This window comes from Gekko japonicus, unplaced genomic scaffold, assembly GCF_001447785.1.
Source record: "Gekko japonicus isolate JY-2015 unplaced genomic scaffold, Gekko_japonicus_V1.1 scaffold241, whole genome shotgun sequence".
Lineage (NCBI taxonomy): Eukaryota > Metazoa > Chordata > Lepidosauria > Squamata > Gekkonidae > Gekko > Gekko japonicus.
The window spans coordinates 1,387,188-1,409,782 of NW_015160216.1; the positions used below are offsets into that span (position 1 = coordinate 1,387,188).

Below are 22,595 nucleotides of genomic sequence, written 5' to 3' on the forward strand. Positions count from 1 at the left end.
GGTGTTTCGAAAACGGACGTAATTAGAAATCACAGGGCCCCATAGCTTTTCAAAGTTTCCCCCCCTCCAAACAAAAGCCGCCTGCAAAACGCCTTCCCTCACCCCAAAATAGCACATTTATATGTAGAGCTCCCTCATCCATAGCCCACTGAGCCTTAGACTTGAGTAACACTGCCATCTTGGACAGGTCTCCTCAAGATCCCGCTCCAGAAACTTGCTGGGTGACCTTTGGCCAGTCACACACACTCAGCCTGGCCTACCTCACAGGATTTTATAAAAATAAAATGTAGGAATGAAGAACAACATAAGAAAAAAGAGGGGGGTGGAGGGAAGGAAGGAAAGGGGGTGGAAGGAAGGAAAGAAAGGAGGTGGAAGGAAGAAAGAAGGGAAGGAAAGATGGGGTGGAAGGAAGGAAAGAGAGGGAGATGGAAGGAGAGAGAGGGAGAGAGAGAAATAGGAATGGGAGGGTGTGAAAGAACTTTTTTATCTGCGAGCGAAGGAAGGCTGAGATGATGGGGATAAAATCACAGCAGACGGGACTTGGTGGGGGGAGAAAGACAAAATGAAAAGATGAAAGGAAAGTCAGGCTGCAAGGGCACAGGCTGCCAGCACGCTGTTCCAAAGAGGCGCTCTCCTATCCCCCTTTCCCCCCTCCCACCTGAAAAACAGCCTCCCCCATTAACCCCCCTTGAAAAACCCTCCTCCTTGGCGCCGGGCCAGGAAGAGAGGGAGTAGCGCGACCAGAAAGCTAACGAGGACTGGGCAGCTTCAGCTGAGTGAGAAAAGCCACGGTCGACTGATCAGGGAGGAACTTTGTGACCTGGCTGGGGCACTCTCCCACCCTCCGAAAAGGCGTCCGGGGCACCAGAGTCTCACTACGGTTTTTATATTAAAGAGCCATGTCGGGAGGAAGGAACCGCATGGCCTGACTGGGTCCCTCTCCCAACCACCCCAGCTAGCCAGGCAGGCCGCAGGCGCCCTGAGCGCCTGCAGCCCACCCCCGAGATAAAGCCACCGCCACCACCACCCCGCACCCCCACCAACTTCCTTGCCTTCCGGCTGGTGCTGGTGGCGGCCACAGCAACGAGCAAGGGCAGCACATTTGGGGGCATGGAGCTGGGGACGGGGCTTGCTGGACGCACAGGGCGTTCTTGGCGTGAAGAGGTCGGGAGCACAGCACACTTCTTGCTGCCTTCCGGTGATGTTGTCAGTGGGTGGGAGAAGAAGAGGCTGAACTCCAGCGCTTTGGGTTCCCGCCGCTCACCTGCCTTTTGGCGGGGGTGGGGCCATGTGCAGTTTGGCACCCTAGGGCCACTGCCAGCAAGTCAGAGGTGGCGGTGATGGCGGCGGTCACCTGGTCAGGCCAGGAAGATGCAGGGCTTTTGGCGGGGGCAGGGGGGCTTTGGCGGGGGGGCAGGTCGAGTTTGGTGCCCTAAGTTCGCCTAGTGAGTGAGCCGGCCCTGGCTGAAGCCCTTTCTCCATGGGTGCTGTGGTCCTGATCTGAATTGGGCAACTCACATCTGACTGTTTCAAAAGATAGTTGAGAATTATAATCGTTTTTTATGTTGCAAGCCCATGTGCTGTACAGTATTCTTCTTAAAGCAGTAAGTTTTAAATGGAGAGATGGAAAGACAGATATATAAACAACTTTTGTTTGTGATCACTAGTACTCATTTATGAATTCATATTTTTGAAATTAGTAATAGAGAGGTTGATAATGTTTTGTTGTCTTAAAATATTGGTGGGTATCAATCCTGCTTGGCAGTTTTCTATCTAAAGAGTTCAAAAAGTTTTTTTATGTTGGTTTTAGCCTAGGTTTTAACATATATTTACCAAAATGAAGGATGTGATTGTCTAAGGCTTTTCATGGAAGTGAATTGCTCCCCACTTATCCTGCAGTCGCACACAAACTAAATAATCCACTTTCAGTGCACTTTTCCACTGGATTTTACTGTGTGAACTAGCAAAATCCAGTAGGAAAGTGCATTGAAAGTGGATTATTTAGTGTGTGTGACTGCAGCCTTAGAAAAAACATGGAAAATAGCTTTCCAGGATTAATGAAGAACGTTGGTTGATGCAATGACAAAGTGTGGATATTTTATTTTTTGATTTGTTATGCATCCTCCATAAAAACTGAAACATCATTTTAAATAAGGAAGTTGTACCACACTTACTGTGCAGTACTTTATAAACTCAATTCCTTGAGTGATAAGAAGCTCCCCATGGGCAGAATTAACCTGGGCTGGGATTTTTACTGATTCTCCATTCCTGCTGCAGACCCCCAGTTTGTCCCTCATGCTGTTTGTTGCAGATTGGGTCCCCTGTGGCCCCAGAAAAGAGTTGTGGGTCGGTCAAGTGGCTGCAGCAGGAGGGCAGAGTCAGGGGAGCGCCTTCCATTAGCAGAAGTTATCTTGGAGCTCCAGTGCCATGTTTATATAGAGCCAGCAGTCATATATTCACTGTAGTGTTAGAAGAAGCAGGTGGGGATGTGGCTCTGGCTTTGATGCAGGTCAGAGATAATTATTTGCACCTGTTTTTCATGATGGAGATTGTGTGATGAAGTGGTTACAGACTGACTATCTGGAACATGAACACCCCAAAAGTTCTGCAGCAGGATTGCAGTTCATCTGCCAGACATACTGAAGCCTTCCTCGAAACAGACACCATGCCAATAAAAGGGATGGGGATTCAATTTGGTTTCACAGTATAACAGTCACATAAAAGTTATCTGGTTCCCTAATGGCCATGGTTCACTGTAAACAATTGAATTAGACCCATGATGAAAGAGCTGAGAGTGTTACAACAACAACAAAAACTGGGTCTTCGTTCATCTGCAGTGTCCTGCCCAATGGAGGTTCCATAGTTTAGATGTCCCCTCTTCCCATTGAACAAAAAGCATGACAATATTTTTTCAACATCTGCAATATTCACTCTGTGAGAACAATAGATTCTTTGCAAATTTTCCACAAGCCAAACCTTTGACATTGTATTTATCTAACCTGTATGGCTAGGCTTTAAAAGTTCTAGTCTCTTGGCGCAATAAATGCCATTTGTCTGAAATGTTCTCCTCCCAAACAAATGTGTTTTTTCAGAATATTGTATTCTCTGGAGATTTTGTGTCGTTGAAGAGAATTTACAAAGGAACGTCTTTTCTACAGGATTGATTAGCTTCCACTTGGTTTGTGGTTTTAGTTGGACGTTTTTTGGAATCCAGTGGGCCTTATTTGTCTGGAAGGTTTTTAACAACAGTAAAAACAAAATCTGAGAAAGGAACAAAAAGAATGGAAAGATCATAAGAGATGGAGGGTTCACAAAAGGTACCTCACATCAAACTAATTTGTCTCTTGTCCAAGACTGTGTTGTTTGGATAAAAGTAAAACAATGTATCCAATCTATTTGGATTTTACAAAAATATTGAGTGAGCCACCATGTAAGAAATCATCCTTCATTATTCAAAATGGAAATTATGGGTTTCAAAACAGAACCTGCATTCAGACATCACATGAAGTTGCCTTCATTGGTCTATTATGGTCAATATTTTCTAATCTGACTGGCAATGGCTCAGGATCACCAACCAGTTTGGTGTAGTGGTTAAGTGCGTGGACTCTAATCTGGGAGAACCGGGTTTGATTCCCCACTCCTCCACTTGCACCTGCTGGATGACCTTGGGCAAGCCATAGTTCTGGCACAGCTGTTCTTGAAAAAAAGCCATTTCTGTCAGAGCTCTCTCAGCCCCACCTACCTCACAGGGTGTCTGTTGTGGGGAGGGGAAGGGAAAGGAGATTGTAAGACTCCTTTGGGTAGTGAAGGGCAGGGTATAAATCCAGTCTCTTCCTCTTCTACCTGATTGTTTTAGCAGTAGATGCCAAAGACTGAGCCTTGGAACTTCTGCATGCAACACAGATGCAACCACTTGGATTTAGCATAACATCCAAATGGCTATCTTTGCCTAGTAGGAAAGCCACAAAACAGGTTTCTTAAGTACCGTTGAATCCTGGTTTATGAATTCTAATTTGTAGACAGTTTAAACTGTTTTGAATTCCAGTTTGATCAGCAGCACTATCCCCAACGTGGCAAAATTGCTTTTGCGGAGCAACCAAAACACTGGGTCCCATCTTTGCTTGAAACTACTTTGCTAGTTGCCACAATGACAACTTCACCATCTACAGAAGGGGTGTGGGATGAAGGACCCTTTCTGCAAACAGCGAAAGTCAATGCAGGAAGAGCTGAGGAAAGATGAGGTGGAGGAGGAAGGAAGGATGTAGGATTTATGCTCCTTCAAACTCAGCAAGGAAACCTATCGTACATTCCTAGCACATTCGACCAGAATACCTTCATATATGCACATGTGCAACCAAATCAAATCCACTGTATGCAAACTTATTAGGACTTCACAGTATTGACTTCAACTGGATTCCTGTCAGAGTCCCCGATCCCACAAAGTCTTTCCAATGGTAACGAAAATCACCCACTGCACTTTATTTCAGTTATAATAGGCTCCGGTCATTACCTGAGAGTTTTCTCTGCCCCTTTCAAAAATTGAATAGGAGGGGACTGGGATAATCCAGTATTCATCCTTCTTGGTATGTAAACTTGGCTATATTTAAATAGTAGATTTCCTCCCCAGATCCCACAGAGAAGCAAAAATATTTCTCCCAAGTATCCAGACTTGCAGCCATTTAGTGGTAGGTCTCACTACTTTTTCTTGAAGTTACAAAAGTGCTCACAAGTCCCAAGGTTGGGCTTTAAGGACACTAGTAGGGCAATTCAACCAGATGTGCTGCCTCATCAATGAAGTACATTCACAGCCTCTCAAATGAACCTGGCTTATTGATTGAGTGAGCAATTGAGTGGGAGATCAATTACATACATAGCACTTTACAGAGCAACATGAGCAAAACAGCTGCTGCCACATTGGATAACATTTAGTGGTGAGTTGCGTTATGTTCTTTGGCCTGTTCCCTGATTGTTATTTTTTGCCTCCTTCCTGACTTCAAAAAGAAGTCTCAGTCCCACCCTTTTTGACATTGCCATTTTAGTGTGTTTCAAGTACCACTTCTGAGATCTAAATTTTACACTCTCACTTAGATATTAAATTTTTTCTTGGCTCTTTGTGCTTCTGCCTTGGTTCACCTCAGCTGTATGTATGCTAAAAGAGCACTGGAGAGTTTTGTAAAATACCAGATGGACAAGTCTGCTTTGTTTTCATGAAGCTCAACTGCTCAGTATTCTACATGAAATAAGTTTCATGCCAACAAGCTTTTCTATGAAATCCAAGCCTAGCTTTTGGACTACTGTGGTTATTGAAATATCAGACTCCTTTCAAGGAGTTCAATGCAAAGAAAAGTTCAAAACTATTGAATGGTGCCAAATTTTCTTGTACCTGGGTAGAACCCACAATATTATAGTGTACGTAGCCAACAATACAACATAATGAATAATTTTGGTTAAAATATAATATGGTCTAAGATATGGCTTACCCTAGCCATGTTCTTTGGCAAACTAAGGATACATTGGTTGAACCACTCAAAAATATATCAAAACCATCTGTGTTTGGTTATATTTCAACTTTATTTTCAATTACAAAATAATAATAGTGCTTGAGAAGAAAACTCAGTTAGCTTTTGCATCTACCAGAGAAATTCTGCAGCCCCATTAGTTCCTCATCAGGACGGCAGGAGAATTCCAAACAAAAATCATCTCAAAGATTTATAGGCTTGGTAGTAGTGTTGACACTTGGCAGACAGAGCCTCTTAGAAAGCCAAGAAGAAACAGACTGGGCTTCAGGTATGAATCAGGCTGGCTGCTGGTGGCCATTGTGCTTTGCCTTGCAGTGAATGATGGGAGCAGACGTTTCTCTTGACATTTCCACTTCCAGATAAATTTGTAGTCCTTTTGAAGTGTGATCAATTGATTTTGTGAATAAATTAAAACTGTAAGGAAACGGGACCTGTGTGTGTGTGTTTCTGGCTTTCTTTGGGGACTAAGAATCAGCCAGCCCTACTTTAAACTCAGTTAGCTTTTGCATCTACCAGAGAAATTCTGCAGCCCCATTAGTTCCTCATCAGGACGGCAGGAGAATTCCAAACAAAAATCATCTCAAAGATTTATAGGCTTGGTAGTAGTGTTGACACTTGGCAGACAGAGCCTCTTAGAAAGCCAAGAAGAAACAGACTGGGCTTCAGGTATGAATCAGGCTGGCTGCTGGTGGCCATTGTGCTTTGCCTTGCAGTGAATGATGGGAGCAGACGTTTCTCTTGACATTTCCACTTCCAGATAAATTTGTAGTCCTTTTGAAGTGTGATCAATTGATTTTGTGAATAAATTAAAACTGTAAGGAAACGGGACCTGTGTGTGTTTCTGGCTTTCTTTGGGAACTAAGAATCAGCCAGCCCTACTCTAAATGTCAGTGTTTGACCCATTGTATGGATTTCTCATTCATAAACTTGATGTTAGAACAGAAAACAAAACAAGTCAATGAGATTTTAATAGATTTCAACAGGGCAGATTTGACACACACTTTTATATAACGTAAATTATAGATGGGCATAATGCTTATACTCTACATCATCTCACATGAACTAAGATCAAAAAAGTTTGTTATTCATGTGTATAGATTTTTGTTGTGGCCAATGCACAGAGTTTAGTGCATGCTTCAGTCTAGGTCACACTGCAGCCGTATTTTGTAGTCTTTATGCCTCATAGGTGTGTTCATAAACTGTACATTCATAAACATGCTTTGTTTATGTAGCACCTTGGTAAGAGATTACAAGAGATGGCTTGGTATGCACGGATTACTATGAGCATAGGAACTGAGAGAGCAATCCTAAACAGTTCTACTTGGAAATCTCTTCAAAATACATCTGATCAAATGGGCTAAATCCTGGGAAAGTGTTCTTAGGATTGCTCTGATAGAAATACTGTGTCAGCCCATTGTCACAGTTGACTACTCTGATTGGCAGAGGTCTTTCCAAATTCTGGACATGAACACGACTGGGTATGATCCTGGAAAAAATATTGCAATACTGCAATTATTTAGTACAAAAGGATTAACAACAACCACCACCACCACCTTTATTGGTATAGCAAACTAAAGGAAAACAAACAGGAGGAAAATGAAATCCTAATACATATCTCTCCTAGTACAAAAGGATTAAAGTATCATGAGAATTATCATGTGGGAATGCTCAATGTTCACTGAAGTACTTTTGACAACAGTGAACACATTGGGTTGAATCCTCTATACAACATCCATCCACAGAAGTGTAACTTCCCACCCGTCCCGTCCCCCATTGAAATTGCCCCCCAGTTGCTACCCTTGGGGAATAGTAGACCCTCAGAAGCAGCATGGGGGAGAGGTGTTGGGTTGCTACAGGAGGGGAGAATTGGCAAAAATTATCCCCTCCCTTTGCATGAATGGATCTTTTAGACAGGACATAACACATTGTCCTCCAAGTTAAACCTGTATTAGAGTTATCAAAACCATTATGGATTTCAGTACAACCACCAGAACTTTTAAAGCAGGATTTTAATATGATCAGAGCTAAAATATTTTACCCCTTCGCCAAAGGAGCCCCCTCCCATTATTTAAGAGATAGGAGAAAGCTCCTCCAATATATCTCTAGCTGTAATGGTGCCATCCTAAGCAGAGTTAAACCATTCCAAGCCCACTGACTTCAGTCATCTTAGAAGGATGTAACTTGGCTAAGGACAGCACCGCAAATATTTTCCCCCATCCAATCAGGATGAAATTCTCAAAAATTGTAGGACTCACCCAAATGAGCCTCCTTTCATGTGCTATTAAAATTTCCCCTGCAGAGCAGGCCTAGAAATGTAAAATTTCTAAAAACTTGTTTTGGGGAGGGGGAGGGGAATTTGGGGGAAAACTGAAATATGTGCAATACTTATTGACCCTTCAAGCCCAAACTAATTTTACCACTTTAACAATATATAATTGCAATATTTGACATATTTATGTCAGTTAAAAGTTATGAATGCCTTTGTTTCCTACAAGCAAAACTGCAAATATACCCAGTACTTGAGAGAAAACTACAAGCTGATGCGCCCTCTGCTACCTTAGCAAGTGTACCTTAGTTCCAGCTCAGTTCTTAATGAAACTTCCAGAGTTTACCTTTGAGGCTTTGGTGCTGTTTCTATCCCACCTCCATCTTTTCTTTTTTTTCTCCCTCCACCAAGGGAAGGCAATAAACTACTTGTTACCCAGTCTGTGGGTATATGTGTCACAGTGTTTTGAGTGAGAGGTAAAAAGATCAAGGGTAGAGTCAAGTCAAAAGGATAACAGAAGGTATGCAATGATTGAGAAGCAAATGGCGGTGGCGGCAAGCCCCGCCCCCAGCTCCCCATGCCAAAGCGCTGCAGCCCGGGGGAGGCCTTGATCGCGGTAAGTGAGGGATCCACGTGAGGGATCTGCAGGGGTGGGGTGGGGGGCTTGATGGGAGGGTGGGAGAGCCCCCTCCCTCTCCCCATCTCTTTTCCTCCTTTTCTTCTCTCCTTTCCTCTTCTTTCTCTCTTTCTCTCTCCTTTTCCTCTTTCCTTCCTTCTTCCCTTCTCTCTTTCTTTCCTACCTTATTCTCTTCTCTTTTTTCCTCCTTTCCCTCCTTCTTCCCTTCCCTCTCTTTTACATCACTTCTGGTGATGTCAGGGGGTGTGACATAGGCTAATGATCTATTATGCTAATAGCCTAGTAGCTCATTAGCATACCTTATGCTAATGAGCTCCTGCAGCTCTTTTTCTACAAAATCACCCCTGGGTGTGTTCATTTCAGAATTTTTCTTCCAGCTCTTACCTGATGTGACTTACTTACTGATATCCATCTAGGAACTGATACACTTGCTTGCTTAGAGAACATTAAATGCTTTACACAAGGAGCTAAGGTACAAGAGGGCATGGGTTTATGCTCCTTTTACCTGCTGCTTCATTTCTGTTTTAAAACCCTTCCTGCTTTACGTGGAATGTGAAGTCCATTTAATAGAGCCTCTATTAAAAGGACAGGACATTTTTCTGCAGGCTGGTTGGCAGTCATATGACATGGTGTAATACAAAGTGTTCTGGTTTGACAGTAAGTCTGCTGGATCCGTTCTGCTATGTCATTCACCTTTGCTGTCATGTCCTTCTCTCTCACCACTTGATGGAAACAGAAATATAAGAGGAGGAGGAGGAGATTGTATTTATACCCCACCCTTCACTTGGAGTCTCAGAGGGCTTACAATCTCCTTCGCTTCCTCTCCCCACAACAGACACTCTGTGAGGTAGATGGGGCTGAGAAAGCTCTGAGACAACTGCTCTGGAGAAGACAGCTCTGCAGAAACTTTGACTGACCCAGGGTCACCCAGCAGCTGCATGTGGAGGAGTGGGGAATCAAACCTTGTTCTCCAGATTAGAGTCTGCTGCTCTTAATTTATTTATTTATTTATTTATTTCCATTTATATCCCGCCCTCCCCGCATGCAGGCTCAGGGCGGCTTACAGGCACAAAGTGCGATAAAAACAAACAGATTAAAACAGCAAAAGCTAAAATTAACCACTACAACAAACTGGCTACACTATACCAAAGAGTAGCAATGGGGAAGGAAAAACTGAAAGGCAGAGTACAGCCACAGACATAGCACCACCATGAGAAAAAAAGTCAAAATGAGTGGCTTATTCATATCCAAACATTGAAGGGAGCTTCATTTGGTTCCTACCATGAGGCAGATGTAGGCAAGCCAACATCTTTCACCTTTATCCCCTGCTTCAGTACAGAGATGATGATAATTTTGATCTATCTTATAGAAGTACTGTGAGACAATGAGGAATTTCAGACAGGCGATATATTCCGGAAGAGGAACGGTTCCCAAACAGTTTCTGGTCTGTCATTTCAGACAGAACCATTTGAGAACCGGTTCCCTTCCGGAATATCTTTGTCATTTCATACATAATCGCTTCTGTCCCGTTTAGGAAAAGGGGCTGAAGCGTTTTACCTGTCAACCGCTTCCAAGTACTCCTCAGTTTCCTCTCCCGGTTCCGATGTGCTTTTTCCTGCCGTTTTTCGCCCGCGCGGGCGATCTCTGGCTTATTTTTTTTGAACATTTGCTTTATAGCATTATAAAGCAAATGTTATAACGGAATAGCATTATATCAATCCCATTGGAATGCATGGAGTGTTTTCTTATACTGCTATAGCGCTCTAAAGTGAACGTTCAAAAAAAAAAGCCGGAGATCGCCCACACATGTGAAAGACGGCGGGGGAAAAGCGGGAAAAAGCGGTGCAGTCTGAAATGGCAAACCGCTTGAGATCCAGCTCTTTACCGGAAGGGGAAAGCCATGTGTGAAATGGCAGCCCTATACTGGTTCACTTCAAAACGGATCATTACCGGCTTGAAACAGGGTGAAAATGGGTAATGTGAAATCCCCCAATGTATCTGACCTTTGAGGTCCTTTCCACCTTCATGTTTCTAAGTGCTTTGAAGTCTCTACTGCACCATAGAAATGCCTATTATTTCTTGCCCTGCTTTTCACCCCACTGGAGACCCAAAGTGGTATGTAGCACCATTCTCCTCTCTATCATTTTATCTTCACAACAATAACCATGTGAGGTAAATTAGGCTGAGAGAAAGAGTGACTGGTCCAAGGTCAGCCATTCACCCAAGATCTGACTAACACCTGTACCACACTGGTATCAGCATCAGCATCATCTTTAAGGAACAACTGTATCATTTCTGTTCTCATGTATTTCTCCCAGGAAAGTAAAAGAGCCTTTCTCCCCCAAATTACTGCATCCCCCCCCCATTTGGGTGGGTCCAGGCACTTCATTTCCGTTATTGACCTGGCACACATTCTTCCAATTTTGGAGGGAGTACATGCACAAGACCGGATTCTTGCTTTGCAATGGAAAAAAAATCCACTTTCCAATAAAAATGGTCTAAAATGGTTGGAGTCTTTTTCAAGACAAATATTGTAAAGACGTTTTTCATGGCTTCAATATTTCCCCTTGGATTGGGATTTGGCATTTCTAACAAGCTATAAAATTAATACAAAGCAAAGAAAATAAGAGATACCATTGCCCTTTCCCTCTCTTGGACAGAATCATCAAAGTACAGTGCACTGAAATACTGTACATGGCACACGTTCAGGTGCAACATGCAAAAGTCAAGAGTGCTTTGCTTTTCTGCAGGAAGATCAGCCATAAAGCAGCATGAAAGCGAGGACAAAGAAAACACAGTGGGTGCTGCATCAAAGAGAGCGAAAGGCAGGCCAATTCCATGTTTTGCTAGTTTTAGAAAGAAGTGGGTAAGAAAGTATTTTGTGGCAGGATATCAGCCCATAAAACCATGGGATCACAACAGACAATCACACACAAGAATAATATTATATGGCTTTTATCTACCACCATACTTAAGCATTTCAGGACTTCTTGATATATGTTGGATTTAGGAATGGCATCCTAAGGATAAAATATGGGTCGTGGTGTTTTCCTGTGTGTAAGTTCTTGTATGTTGAGGAAGAAACAACAATGAACAATGCTGGCACTTGTTCTTGTGTTTGGGAATTGGTTCCTAAATGCAGATTCTGTTGTGTAATCTGAATGGGGACTCTGTGAAAAAAGTAAATCTAAATGGGGGAGGACTCTCTGATGACTACAATTTGAGAACCAGTGGTACCAATTATGGTTGGCACTGATGTAGCTGCTATAGTCCTCTATGTTGGCAGTTAGGGAGACACCATCCTGTTATACCATAAGACATAGCATTATACTGATGTGCTGAGAGCCAGTTTGGTCTACTGGTTAGGAGCGTGGACTCTAATCTGTAAGAACCAGGTCTGATTCCCCACTTCTTCACATGCAGCTAATGGTGTGACCTTAAGTCAGTCATAAATTCTCTCAGAGCTGTTCTCTCACGAGCAGTTCTAGAAACAGCTCTCTCAGCCCCACCTACCTCACAGGGTGTCTGTTGTGGGGATGTAAAGAGCATAATCAGGGCAGAAAATTACAATATTATGGAAGGGTGTAATGGGAAATGTGCAGACTGAAGTCCATCCTTACTATTGGCATCAATCTGTCAGCTAGATGTCAACAAAGGAACTTCTACTCCTTCTATTCCACTAGGAACCTTGTGAGAAATGGGAATCAATTCACCTCATCTGCCCTTGATACTGTCTTTATTTCCATTCTCCTTCCTGTTTCTCCACCTTGCCACTAGAGATGGCCAGATCAGTTCAGTTCCTGACAAAAAACGACCTCAGTGTAGTGTAATCATGTGGTTAAATAAAGTCAGGTTACATCAGAATCACACCAGTAGGTTAAAACATGCATTTGCAAAGTGGTTGCAATGAAATGTATAAATCAGCCTTTCTGAAGACTAAGACACTCACCCTCAGGACAGTAGTACATGACTTTCCTCTCCTTCATTTTATCCTTGTAACTATCAGAACAAATTTCATTTTCTTATGTATAATTTTCATATTGTGAATCAAGGCTCATCCAAAGCTTTGTAGGAACTCTGATATTCATAGAACATTCACTATAGAGTTCAGAACCACTCTGCTTGTACACACCCATAGTTCATGCTCTCTGAGGCTTGGATTTTGCAGAGCTGTTCCAGCAACAGTGGCACCTTCCCCCACCATAAGTAGCCTTTTACTGATGTAGGGGACAGTGCTACCACTAGCAGAACGGTACTGCAGAATCCAATTGCAGAGTATTACAGTTACCGACAAATAGGTGGGTTCTAGATCAAATCAAGCCTGAACTCTCCCTAGATGCTAAAATGACCAAACTGAGGCTATCCTACTTTGGTCATGTTATAAGAAAACAAGAGTCACTGGAAAAGACAATAATGCTAAGAAATGTTGAAGCCAACAGAAAAGGTGTGGATGGATGAGATGGACTGACTCAGTCAAGGAAACCATGGCCCTCTGTTTGCAGGACATGAGTAAGGCTGCTAATGATAGAACACTTTTGAGGTCATTAATTCATAGGGTTACCATAAGTCAGAAACGACTTGACAGCACTGAACACACACATAGTTGTTGTTAATTTGGTTATTTATTTGATTCATATACTGCCCTCCCCGCAAGCGGGCTCAGGGTGGTTTACATCAATATAATAAACAATCATGTGCTTAGGAGGCGTCCCTCCTTACACACCGCTTTTCCCATGGGGGGGAGGTACTCCGTTTTAGTAAAATAGTAAGTTTATTTCGAACTCACGTTCATTGTTGGTCATATCTTGACCCTGCTCTCTTCATACGCTATTCCGCTTGATCTCCTGCGCTTGTCCCAGTTAGATTGGCTTGTACCCTAAGGTCACCCATCAGCTGGACCAGCCGCGCGGAGGGAATCCTCTATTCTTCGGCATCAAGCCGTCGAAGAGGCTCACCCTCAAAAGCCCCCTGGCCTGGAACCCTTCAGGGCTCCTTGGGGGTGCCACTTGAGGTGCCCCCCCTCCAAGCCGAGGGTGTGTTAGTCGCCTCCTCGGGCATCGAGGAGAGCAACCGCCATCGCCAATCGACCCACTGGAAGTTCTCCATAAGGTGTCATTTTTTATCTGTGCTAAGATTCTAATATTCAGTAGTGAAGGGGGAAGGGGGGAAATAAACAGCGAGTTTTTTTCTGAGAGACTTGAGTACCGATAGTGAAATGACAAATCTTTCGAGTCCTGGCATAGCGGTTTGGAAGTGTAAACAAAGTGGAATATGGAGGCTTCCCGAGGAAAGTTAAAACCGAAACCAGGCAGTCAGAGCCCAAGACCGGAAGAGAGAGCAGACGTAGTTGTTAGCGGATATGCTGAAGCCGCTAATGGAGCAACTCGGCGGTATTAACCAGCAATTGGCCACACTAAACCAAAACTTTGCTCTGCAGCAGCGCCAGCTGGCAGAAACGGAGAAGAAAGTGGAGCATGCAACTGTGAAAATTACAGAGATGGATATCGCAAATAAGAAGATGAAGAAAAGAGTGACGGATGTGGAAACAACACAAAAACTTCAGGAAACGTGTTTGTTACAGCTTCAAATGGAAAAAGCTAACATGACTCTCAGATTTCAGGGGGTGCCTGAAATTGAAAAAGAAGATTTAAAGAAGACTCTGGGAGAGATCATCGCTCCAGTAACAGGTATATCAGCCGATGAAATAGTAAAATACATGGAGGCTGCCTATTGGGCATACTCTAATTATATCAGAAAAAATAACCTGCCTGGAGAGATTGTGGTGAGATTTGCAAGAAGACAGACCAGAGATGTGGTATTAAAAGCAACTTCGGCAAATCCCCTGAAAATTGGGAACACAATCATAAAGACTTTAAAGGATATCCCATTTGAAATCCGTCAAAAGAGGAAAGGCTACAAGGAATTGATCTCATTTCTTCAAACTAATGGAATTCAGTACAGGTGGGTGATTCCTGAAGGTGTAATTTTTAAAGTCAACGATAAAAGAGAGAAGATTGACTCCATCTTCAAAGCTAAGGAATTTTTGAGACGTCAGCTTGGGCCGGAAGAAGAACTTAAAGATAAAGAATCCAAGTCAAGTGACTTTGCTACTTCGGGAATGGACGAGGACTCTGTGAGGGAGTGGGAGCAACGAAAACGGTGTATGACTTTAGGGATAGAAAACCGAAGTAAGGGCAGAAGGACTCTGTAAATTGCTCTTTGAAGTAAAGAAGATGCTCAAGAAGTACTTACTAATATAGAAGATGTGTTAAACAAGAACTTCACAAGTATATTGTATCACTAACACTTGTCTTACTAACATTTAGATTAACATGGAAAGGATGTCCTACTCTTGGGATTTTAGTTAGTGTGGGTATCTTTCCTTTATCCTTCGATGTAGTCCCCCTTCCTTTATTTTTCGTTGTAGTTAATAGTCTTATGAAAAAATAATAAAAATACCCTCTCGGGGATTAAAAAAATCATAAACAATTGTTTAATAACAGATTAAAACAACATAAAATCACAGATCATAAAATCACAAACTACCATGTAAAATAACCTGTTCAGATGTCAATCATATTTGAATATAGCAGTGGTGCCCCGATGTCAAATTAGAACCACGCCACTGGTGGAAGGTTGGCCAGGAAAAGGGAGGGACATCCGCCACCTCAACCAAAAGCCCGGGGAAAGAGCTCCGTCTTGCAGGCCCTGCAGAACTGTAGTAAATCCTGCAGGGCCCTGATCTCATATGGGAGCTCATTCCACCAGTTAGGGGCCAGGGCCGAAAAAGGACGTCCCTGGGGGCAAGGTCTGCCAGAAGATGTTGATTCATGGACTTCAATGTCCTACGGGGCTCATATGGGGAGAGGTGGTCTCGAAGTTATGCTGGCCCCTGGCCGTATAGGGCTTTAAAGATAAGCACCAGCACCTTGAAACAAATCTGGAATCCAATAGGCAGTCAGTGCAGTTCACACAGCACTGGGTGATATGAGCCCGCACAGGCATCGCTGTCAACACCTGTGCTGCCACGTTCTGCACTAGCTGCAAGTTCCGGAGCAGAGTCAAGGGCAGCCTCACATAGAGAGAGTTACAATAATCCAGTCTGGAAGTGACCATTGCATGAGTCACTGTAAATATGTTCTGGGGGCTGTGATATGGGGCCAACTGCCTGATCTGCCTTAGATGGAAAAAGGCAGACCTGTCAGTGGCAGTGACCTGGGCCTCCATAGATAGGGAGGCATCCAGGAACACATCCAGGTTCTTCACCCTCAACATTGGCACCAACGGAGCCCCATTGAAGGTTGGGAGCCTGATTCCCTGATTCAGTCCCCTGCGACTCAGGTGCAGGACCTCTGTCTTCGGTGGATTTAACTTCAGTTGGCTCTGTTGCAACCATCTAGCCACAGCTTGTAATGCCTCATCTAGAACTCCTCGGGCTGTGTCCAGGTGGCTGTCCATCAGTAGATAGAGTAGATCATCCGCATACTGGGGACAACCCAGCCCATACCTCCAGATAATTTGGGTGAGGGGATGCATATAGATGTTGAACAACATGGGGAAGAGAATTGCTCCCTGCAGCACACCACATTCTAGTGGGTGCTGCTGGGATAACTCCCCCCCCGAGCGCCACCCTGATCCTGAAAAAAGGAGGTCAGCCACTGCAAGGCAAGCCCCCATATCCTGGCATTGGTGAGGTGGTGGGTTAACACTTCGTGGTCAATCATATCAGACGCTGCCAAAAGATCAAGAAGGATCTTGATTGCGTGGCAGCTCTGTGTGCTTAGCCATTAGACTACTTTGACACTCTGTGTGTGGGGCTACCTTTGAAGACATCTCAGAAGCTTCAGTTAATACGAAATGCAACAGCGAGGTTCCTATATGGGGTCAGTTGCTTGGAACATGTAAGTAAGTACATGTAAGTATTTATTTATTTATTTATTTCTAACACCCACACACACACCCCTCCCCGTGAAGCAGGCTCAGGGCAGCTTACACAGTTTGATACATAAATAACAGCTAAAATCCACATAAAATCATCTAAAAACAGTTCAATTAAAACAAGTTGGTATCATAAAGTGCTGGTGATATGAGTGCATGCAAGGTCTAATTAAATGTTCTGCTCCATGATTTTCCTGATACAAGCGGCAGCGCAGGCTGTAGATGTCAAAGCCAAGGGCCAGGGCTCTGTAATTGGGATTGTTGGTGGTAATAGTGGCGGTGGCTCCTTAGCTGAAGGCCTGGTGGAACTGTAAAAGATCCTGCAGGGCCCTGATCTCTTCTGAGAGCTCGTTCCACCAGTATAGAGCCACCACTGAGAAGGCCCTGGCCCTGGTAGTAGCCAGCCTGGTGTCCTTGGGACCCAGGAGGGCCAGTCGATTTTGAGCCCTCCGACCATAGTGCTCTCTGGGGTATGTATGGGGAAAGGTAGACCCTCCGGTATGTTGGACCCTGGCCATATAGGGCTTTAAAGGTAAGAACCAGCACTTTGAAGTGAATTCAGTATGCTATTGGCAGCCAATGCAATGTCTTGGAGAAAGGAAGCGATCCATTGCAGGGAAAGCCCCTGAATTCCTATGTCGGTGAGGTGGTGGATCAGTAACTGATGGTCAACCGTCTCGAACACCGCCAACAGGTCCAACAGCAACAGTACTGCTGAGCCACCCTGATCCAGATGCCTCCGGAGGTCATCCATGAGGGTGACCAGTGCCATCTCTGTCCCATGCCCAGGGCGAAAACTGGACTGGAAGGGGTCTAAGATGGAAGCATCATCCAAAAAGCTCTGTAGCTGGATCACCACCACCCTATTATTTTGCCCAAATAGGGCAAATTGGAGACTGGCCGGTAGTTGGCCAATTCAGCTGGATCCAAAGATGGTTTCTTCAGGAGAGGGTGGACTACTGCTTCCCTGAGCACCCCAGGGAACTGTCCCTCTATGAGGTGCCTCAAAACCCATTGTGGCTTGCTTTAATTAGCATTTTACTTAGTGGTTATATGTTTGCTTCTAGTCCCAGTTCAAAGTGTTTATCTTGAAAGACTTTTGTGGCCTAGATCCCTCATACTTAAGAACATAAGAACATAAGAGATGCCAATGTTGGATCAGGCCAAAGGCCCATCCAGTCCAACACTCTGTATCACACAGTGGCCAGAAATACCAGTGCCATCAGGAGGTCCACCAGTGGGGCCAGGACACCAGAAGCCATCCCACTGTTGACCCCCCCCAAGCACCAAGATGACAGAGCATCACTTGCCCCAGAGTCCCTATCTATACCTTGTGGCTAATAGCCACTGATGGACCTCTGCTCCATATGCTTATCCAATTCCCTTTTGAAGCCGTCCATGCTTGTAGCCACCACCACTTCCTGTGGCAGTGAATTCCAAGTGTTCCAATTCACTCTTTGGGTGAAGAAGTACTTCCTTTTATCCATTCTAACCCGACTAATCCACTTCTTCTAGTGTACGCCCATGCACCAGTTACATCTGGGGCAAGTGATGCTCTGTCTTCTTGGTGCTTGGGGGGGGGTCAACAGTGGGAGGGCTTCTAATGTCCTGGCCCCACTGCTGGACCTCCTGATGGCACTGGTATTTCTGGCCACTGTGTGACACAGAGTGTTGGACTGGATGGGCCTTTGGCCTGATCCAACATTGGCGTCTCTTATGTTCTTATGTACATTCTTCAGTCAGCCTTCTCCCATTGGGACCTTGTCCAAGGCCTGCCCAAATGGCAACCGTTAGATCAGTGGCCTTTCTATGGTAGGGCCAGTCCTCTGAAATGGCTTACCAAAATGTGAAGAAAAGCATGCTGAGGAAGGTGTGTAAGAAGGTTTGATTTCAGAAGGCGTTTAGTAGAGGGCAAACTGCTTTGGCAGATTTGGCATAATTTTCAATCTGCATGTTTTTAACCTGTGTGTTGTTTTTGTCTTGTTAATGGACTATGTTATTTTTGTGTCAAGATGCCTTGTGCCTGAGGTGATAAAGCAAGGCATAAATATTTCAAATAAATAAATATGAAGGCATAAATAAATATTTCAAAAAGATAAATTCCCACCTGCTGAAGGAGATGTTGTATCAGGACAAAGCACTTCACAACATACTTCAGCCGAAAAGTATCTCAGGCTGTGGTTACACAAGCAGTTCATGCTGATATTGTTGCGGTACCCTGTGGATGTAAACAGCACAATCAGACAACAGCATCTGCCTTCCATGCCCCAGTCATCATCACCCAAGTCTGGTGCATTCTGGAAGCAGAGTTTGCCGACACAAGGGGAAAAAGTCTGGTCTTTACGTATGCCAGCTCACCCCACATTTCCCGACATCTGAACTCCCCTGTTGCAAAGTCAAGCCATTTGAGAAGTCTGAACCTTCCTTTCCACTTTTGCCTCCTTTGGTTGTTGTTGGTTTTTTTTTTAAAATCAGGTAGCTATGTGCACATAAGTGCATAATCACCCCTGGCGTTGTCAATCACCACAGCCATGTAGTCATTCTGGGAGTTGTTTTCAACTGATAAATCCCCCCAAAAAACCCTCTCTCCTGTTTCTGCATCAGAGTTGCTGTTTGAGAGCATCCCATGATTGACACAAGGGTAAATGCACTGAAGTCAATGGGACTACTGTCATGTAAATCTGCACTTTAACACACCCCCATGTATTCTAAAGAAGAGAGGCGAAGGGAAGGAGGCTGAGAGGGGCCAGAGTACTTGGCAGAGGGATTGTGGAGCTGTCAAAAAGGAGCCGGGGCTTTGGATACATGCTGATACGCGTGGGTGAAAGGCAAAAGAAGGATGCCGCAACAATCTCAATCATCGACCATGGGGCGAATGTGCAGTGAAGCTGGTTCAGAGTGGGATGTCTGATCAAAACTTCCCACAACTATTTAAACCACTGCAAATAGAGGTGCAGCTAAATCACTCCAAGCTTCCAGTGTGGCCACAGACTCAGAATTGTTGTATAATGAGACAACCCTATAATGTAAATCATATTATCCAAATTCTTGTTGAATAAATCTGAATTTGAAATTTTATTAATGTGTACTATATACAAAGGACTGATTAATAAAGTATGTCAAATGTTGCAGAATAAACACACTAATGATAAATGGGGAAAAGATATCTGGAGCCCTATCTTATAACAGGAGTAAGAATGAGCTTGGGAATATTATTGTCTGTATGCAAGAAAGCTTTTATAAATAAAAATTAAGATGGTATCTGATGTCATTAAGATTGAAGCGTATTTATAATTCATATCAGGCAGATTGTAGACATTGTCACACCCTAAGAGTGAGTACTTTACATATGTTTTAGGAATGCTCATCAGTCATGTCATTTTGGAAAGAAATTCTGGCATCAATTCAGGAAATTATCAGTTAAGAGTTACCTTTGGAATCTAAGGGTTTTCTGTTGGAGTATTTGAAAAATCACGTTGGCACTGATAATGCAGAAGTAGGTAGAACCCTGATTACTGCAGCTAGAATGTGTACAGAGAAGCTATGGAAAACTAAAACTCCAGTAATGATTATGGAATAATGTAAGGAAATATGCATGGCAGCACTCTTTATGGAAGGGAAATTGATAAACCTCAGTCTGACAGATTTGTGAGAAACTAGGTATTGTTCATTGATAGATGGAAAACAAATTTTTCAGAAGCTGTCCAACCCAATCTACATTTTTTTCTTTTATGACATGATAAAAAAACAGTGAAAATGTGTGTTATGCTGAGCTGCTTCAAAAAAGAGCAGGAGGCATACAGATTTAACCTGAAATAAAAAATACCAACAGGGCTTAGTGTGTCCTTCTATGATTCCTGATGGAAAGCTGGAATCTACTGACTGGGGAAGGCTGTTTTCAAACATTGGGTTTAAACCTTCCTTGCCAAAATGCTTCAAGGAAGCACGTCAACAGTGCCATCCTAAGGAACAGTACATTTTTCAGGGTTCATTGATGTAATTGAAGTTAACTCTGTAAAATTGCGCTGCAGGTTGTCAGGTTAGACTGTGAGTAGCAGTCTAAGGTGCTTACTCATGAGCAGGTTCACTGGTCTTAGCATTGTCTGTTCACGAGAAAGCAAGTGTCAGTTGAATGAGAATCTCTGTTCCCTACAACTGGTCCTTAATAGGATTCCATTGAAAATAGAGTGCAGCTTGTACAAACGTTTCCTGAAACGCAGGCCCATTAGGTGTTGTGCAACTATACATCTTTAAACATTTCCACCCCTGATTAAAAAGTATAAACAGGAACCCCTCCTACATTCACTGAGGAGTAGAAATGTTGCCCAAAGGAATTGCTGGTCCAGTTTTGGACAAGATAGCCCACTGCAGCAGTGCTTCAGAATTTCCATTCTCGCAGAACACCTGAAATGGATGTTCACTGGAAGGAAACATCAATTTACCAGAAGAGTGCTTTCCTCTTGGCTGATTTGTACCATGGATGACCTTATATGCCATATCTATTCTTGCTACACCGGTTCTTCCTTTCTTTTTTGCAGGATATGGCTGTGCTGCTAGCACCAACTTGGCTATTGGTGGTGGTTGTAACCATTTACATTGGGCTACTGAGATCAACTCAAGCTGGTGCTTATTATGGGATCAAGCAGATGCCTCCCCAAGTCCCACAGTACCAAGCCCTTGGCCAACAAGGACAACAAGTACCTCACATGCCAATGGGCAAAGATGGCATTCCACTGCAGCGCATGGGCAAGGAGGGGCCACCACCCATGCCATACGGGAAAGAATATATCCCTCAGTTTTTGAAAGAAATCCCACCACTACCTATGCTTGGCAAGGAGAGGATTTCAAAGAAACAGAAAGGTAATATTGGCAAGTGGTGCATTCTTCCATCCCGCTGTCTCCTACTCTTGTACCCACGTATAATCCTAAAACATTGTATTAAAACCTTGAATTGATTTCTTTTAAAAAACGTGGACTTTGATTCTTTCTTATATATCAGACTGATGAAAGATCAGATTTCTTTCTGACTGTGAGAAATTCCTTTTACTGTTTCCTCTTCCCATCAGGACACTCTCTCCCTTTCAGATCCTGAATGGAAATTTTGCACTTCATAAATGTATTTGAATTTAATTATTTGATCAATGGACTGGTTAACTAATTACTTAAAATAGGTTCACTTGAAACATAGGCCATAAAAACAAGAGGCCAGTACTCTTTAATCCTTAGATGTTACAAAGTCAAGATTGTGATTGTCGAGATCCGTCATTTAAAATGAATTCTAATGTAAGGAGTCCACATACCTTTACTAGGGAAGGATACTTGATGCTGTTGGAAATGTAAGATGGACAACAAATCAATAGGGAACTATATAGTTAAGTTCAAGCCACACTCATCTTCTGAGAACAACTTCACATTGGACTGGAAATTCTATTCCTGAAAAATTAATTCATTCATGGGTTGTTTTTCAGCCAAAACATTAAAAAGTTTGTATAGGTCAGTATTGGTCAGTTATCAGCATTTTGCACCATTGTTCTCAGTTCATAATGACGACTGTAATTGGGTAATTGCTATGGGAGGGTGTCTGATTTTATCAGTCCTGCTTTCATATCTGTTTGTAGGGAAGATGCCCAATAATAGCTCTCCCAGTGCTTATACCACAAGTATACTGTGCAGTTTGGAGAAGGGAGTCCAAACTCCTCTCATGACCCATTCAGCAATTCCTTTGATTTGGTTGACTTTGTCTAGATTTTGAAATATTTAAAAACATACAGTGCAGTCCCAAACAGGTCTACTCAGAGTCCTACTCAGATCTACTCAACGGTGCTCACTCCCAGGAATCTGTTCTTAGGATCCTCCATATTAAGAATATGTTACAAAAATATGTCCTTGAAGCTGTAGAAAACTACAGTTTGGGATATGCAACAGGAAGCTATTAAAATGGCAATGTGGCAGTGCTTTGGAATTACGTTGTTATTCAGAAACTCCAGTTGGCATTTTCTGCGCTTCCAGCAAACCCAGTCAATATCTTGATCAATCCATTCTGCTTGCAAGCACCTAAGTGATTTCAATGACTTATCACATATTTCTCTCTCTCTCCTTCTCTCCTTTTATGAAACAGAAATCCCATCAATTGGTTTGAGAGGAGAGCGTGGTCCTCCTGGGGAGCCTGGACCAAGAGGGCCCACTGGACCTCCAGGGATACCAGGACATGGAGTGCCAGGAGCCAAAGGAAAAC

General features: G+C 43.4%; 1 protein-coding gene across 1 annotated transcript in view; it reads left to right on the plus strand.

Moving 5' to 3' along the window:
- Nucleotides 1–22,595, plus strand: part of COL8A1 (collagen, type VIII, alpha 1) — a 39,406-nt gene that overhangs the window by 14,760 nt on the left and 2,051 nt on the right. The window contains 3 exon segments of the mRNA XM_015410675.1: nucleotides 20,899–21,220; nucleotides 22,479–22,593; nucleotide 22,595. The exon segment at nucleotide 22,595 is cut by the window's right edge and continues 2,051 nt beyond it. Of these exon segments, the coding sequence (XP_015266161.1) occupies nucleotides 20,902–21,220; nucleotides 22,479–22,593; nucleotide 22,595 (435 nt within the window). The 5' untranslated portion in view covers nucleotides 20,899–20,901.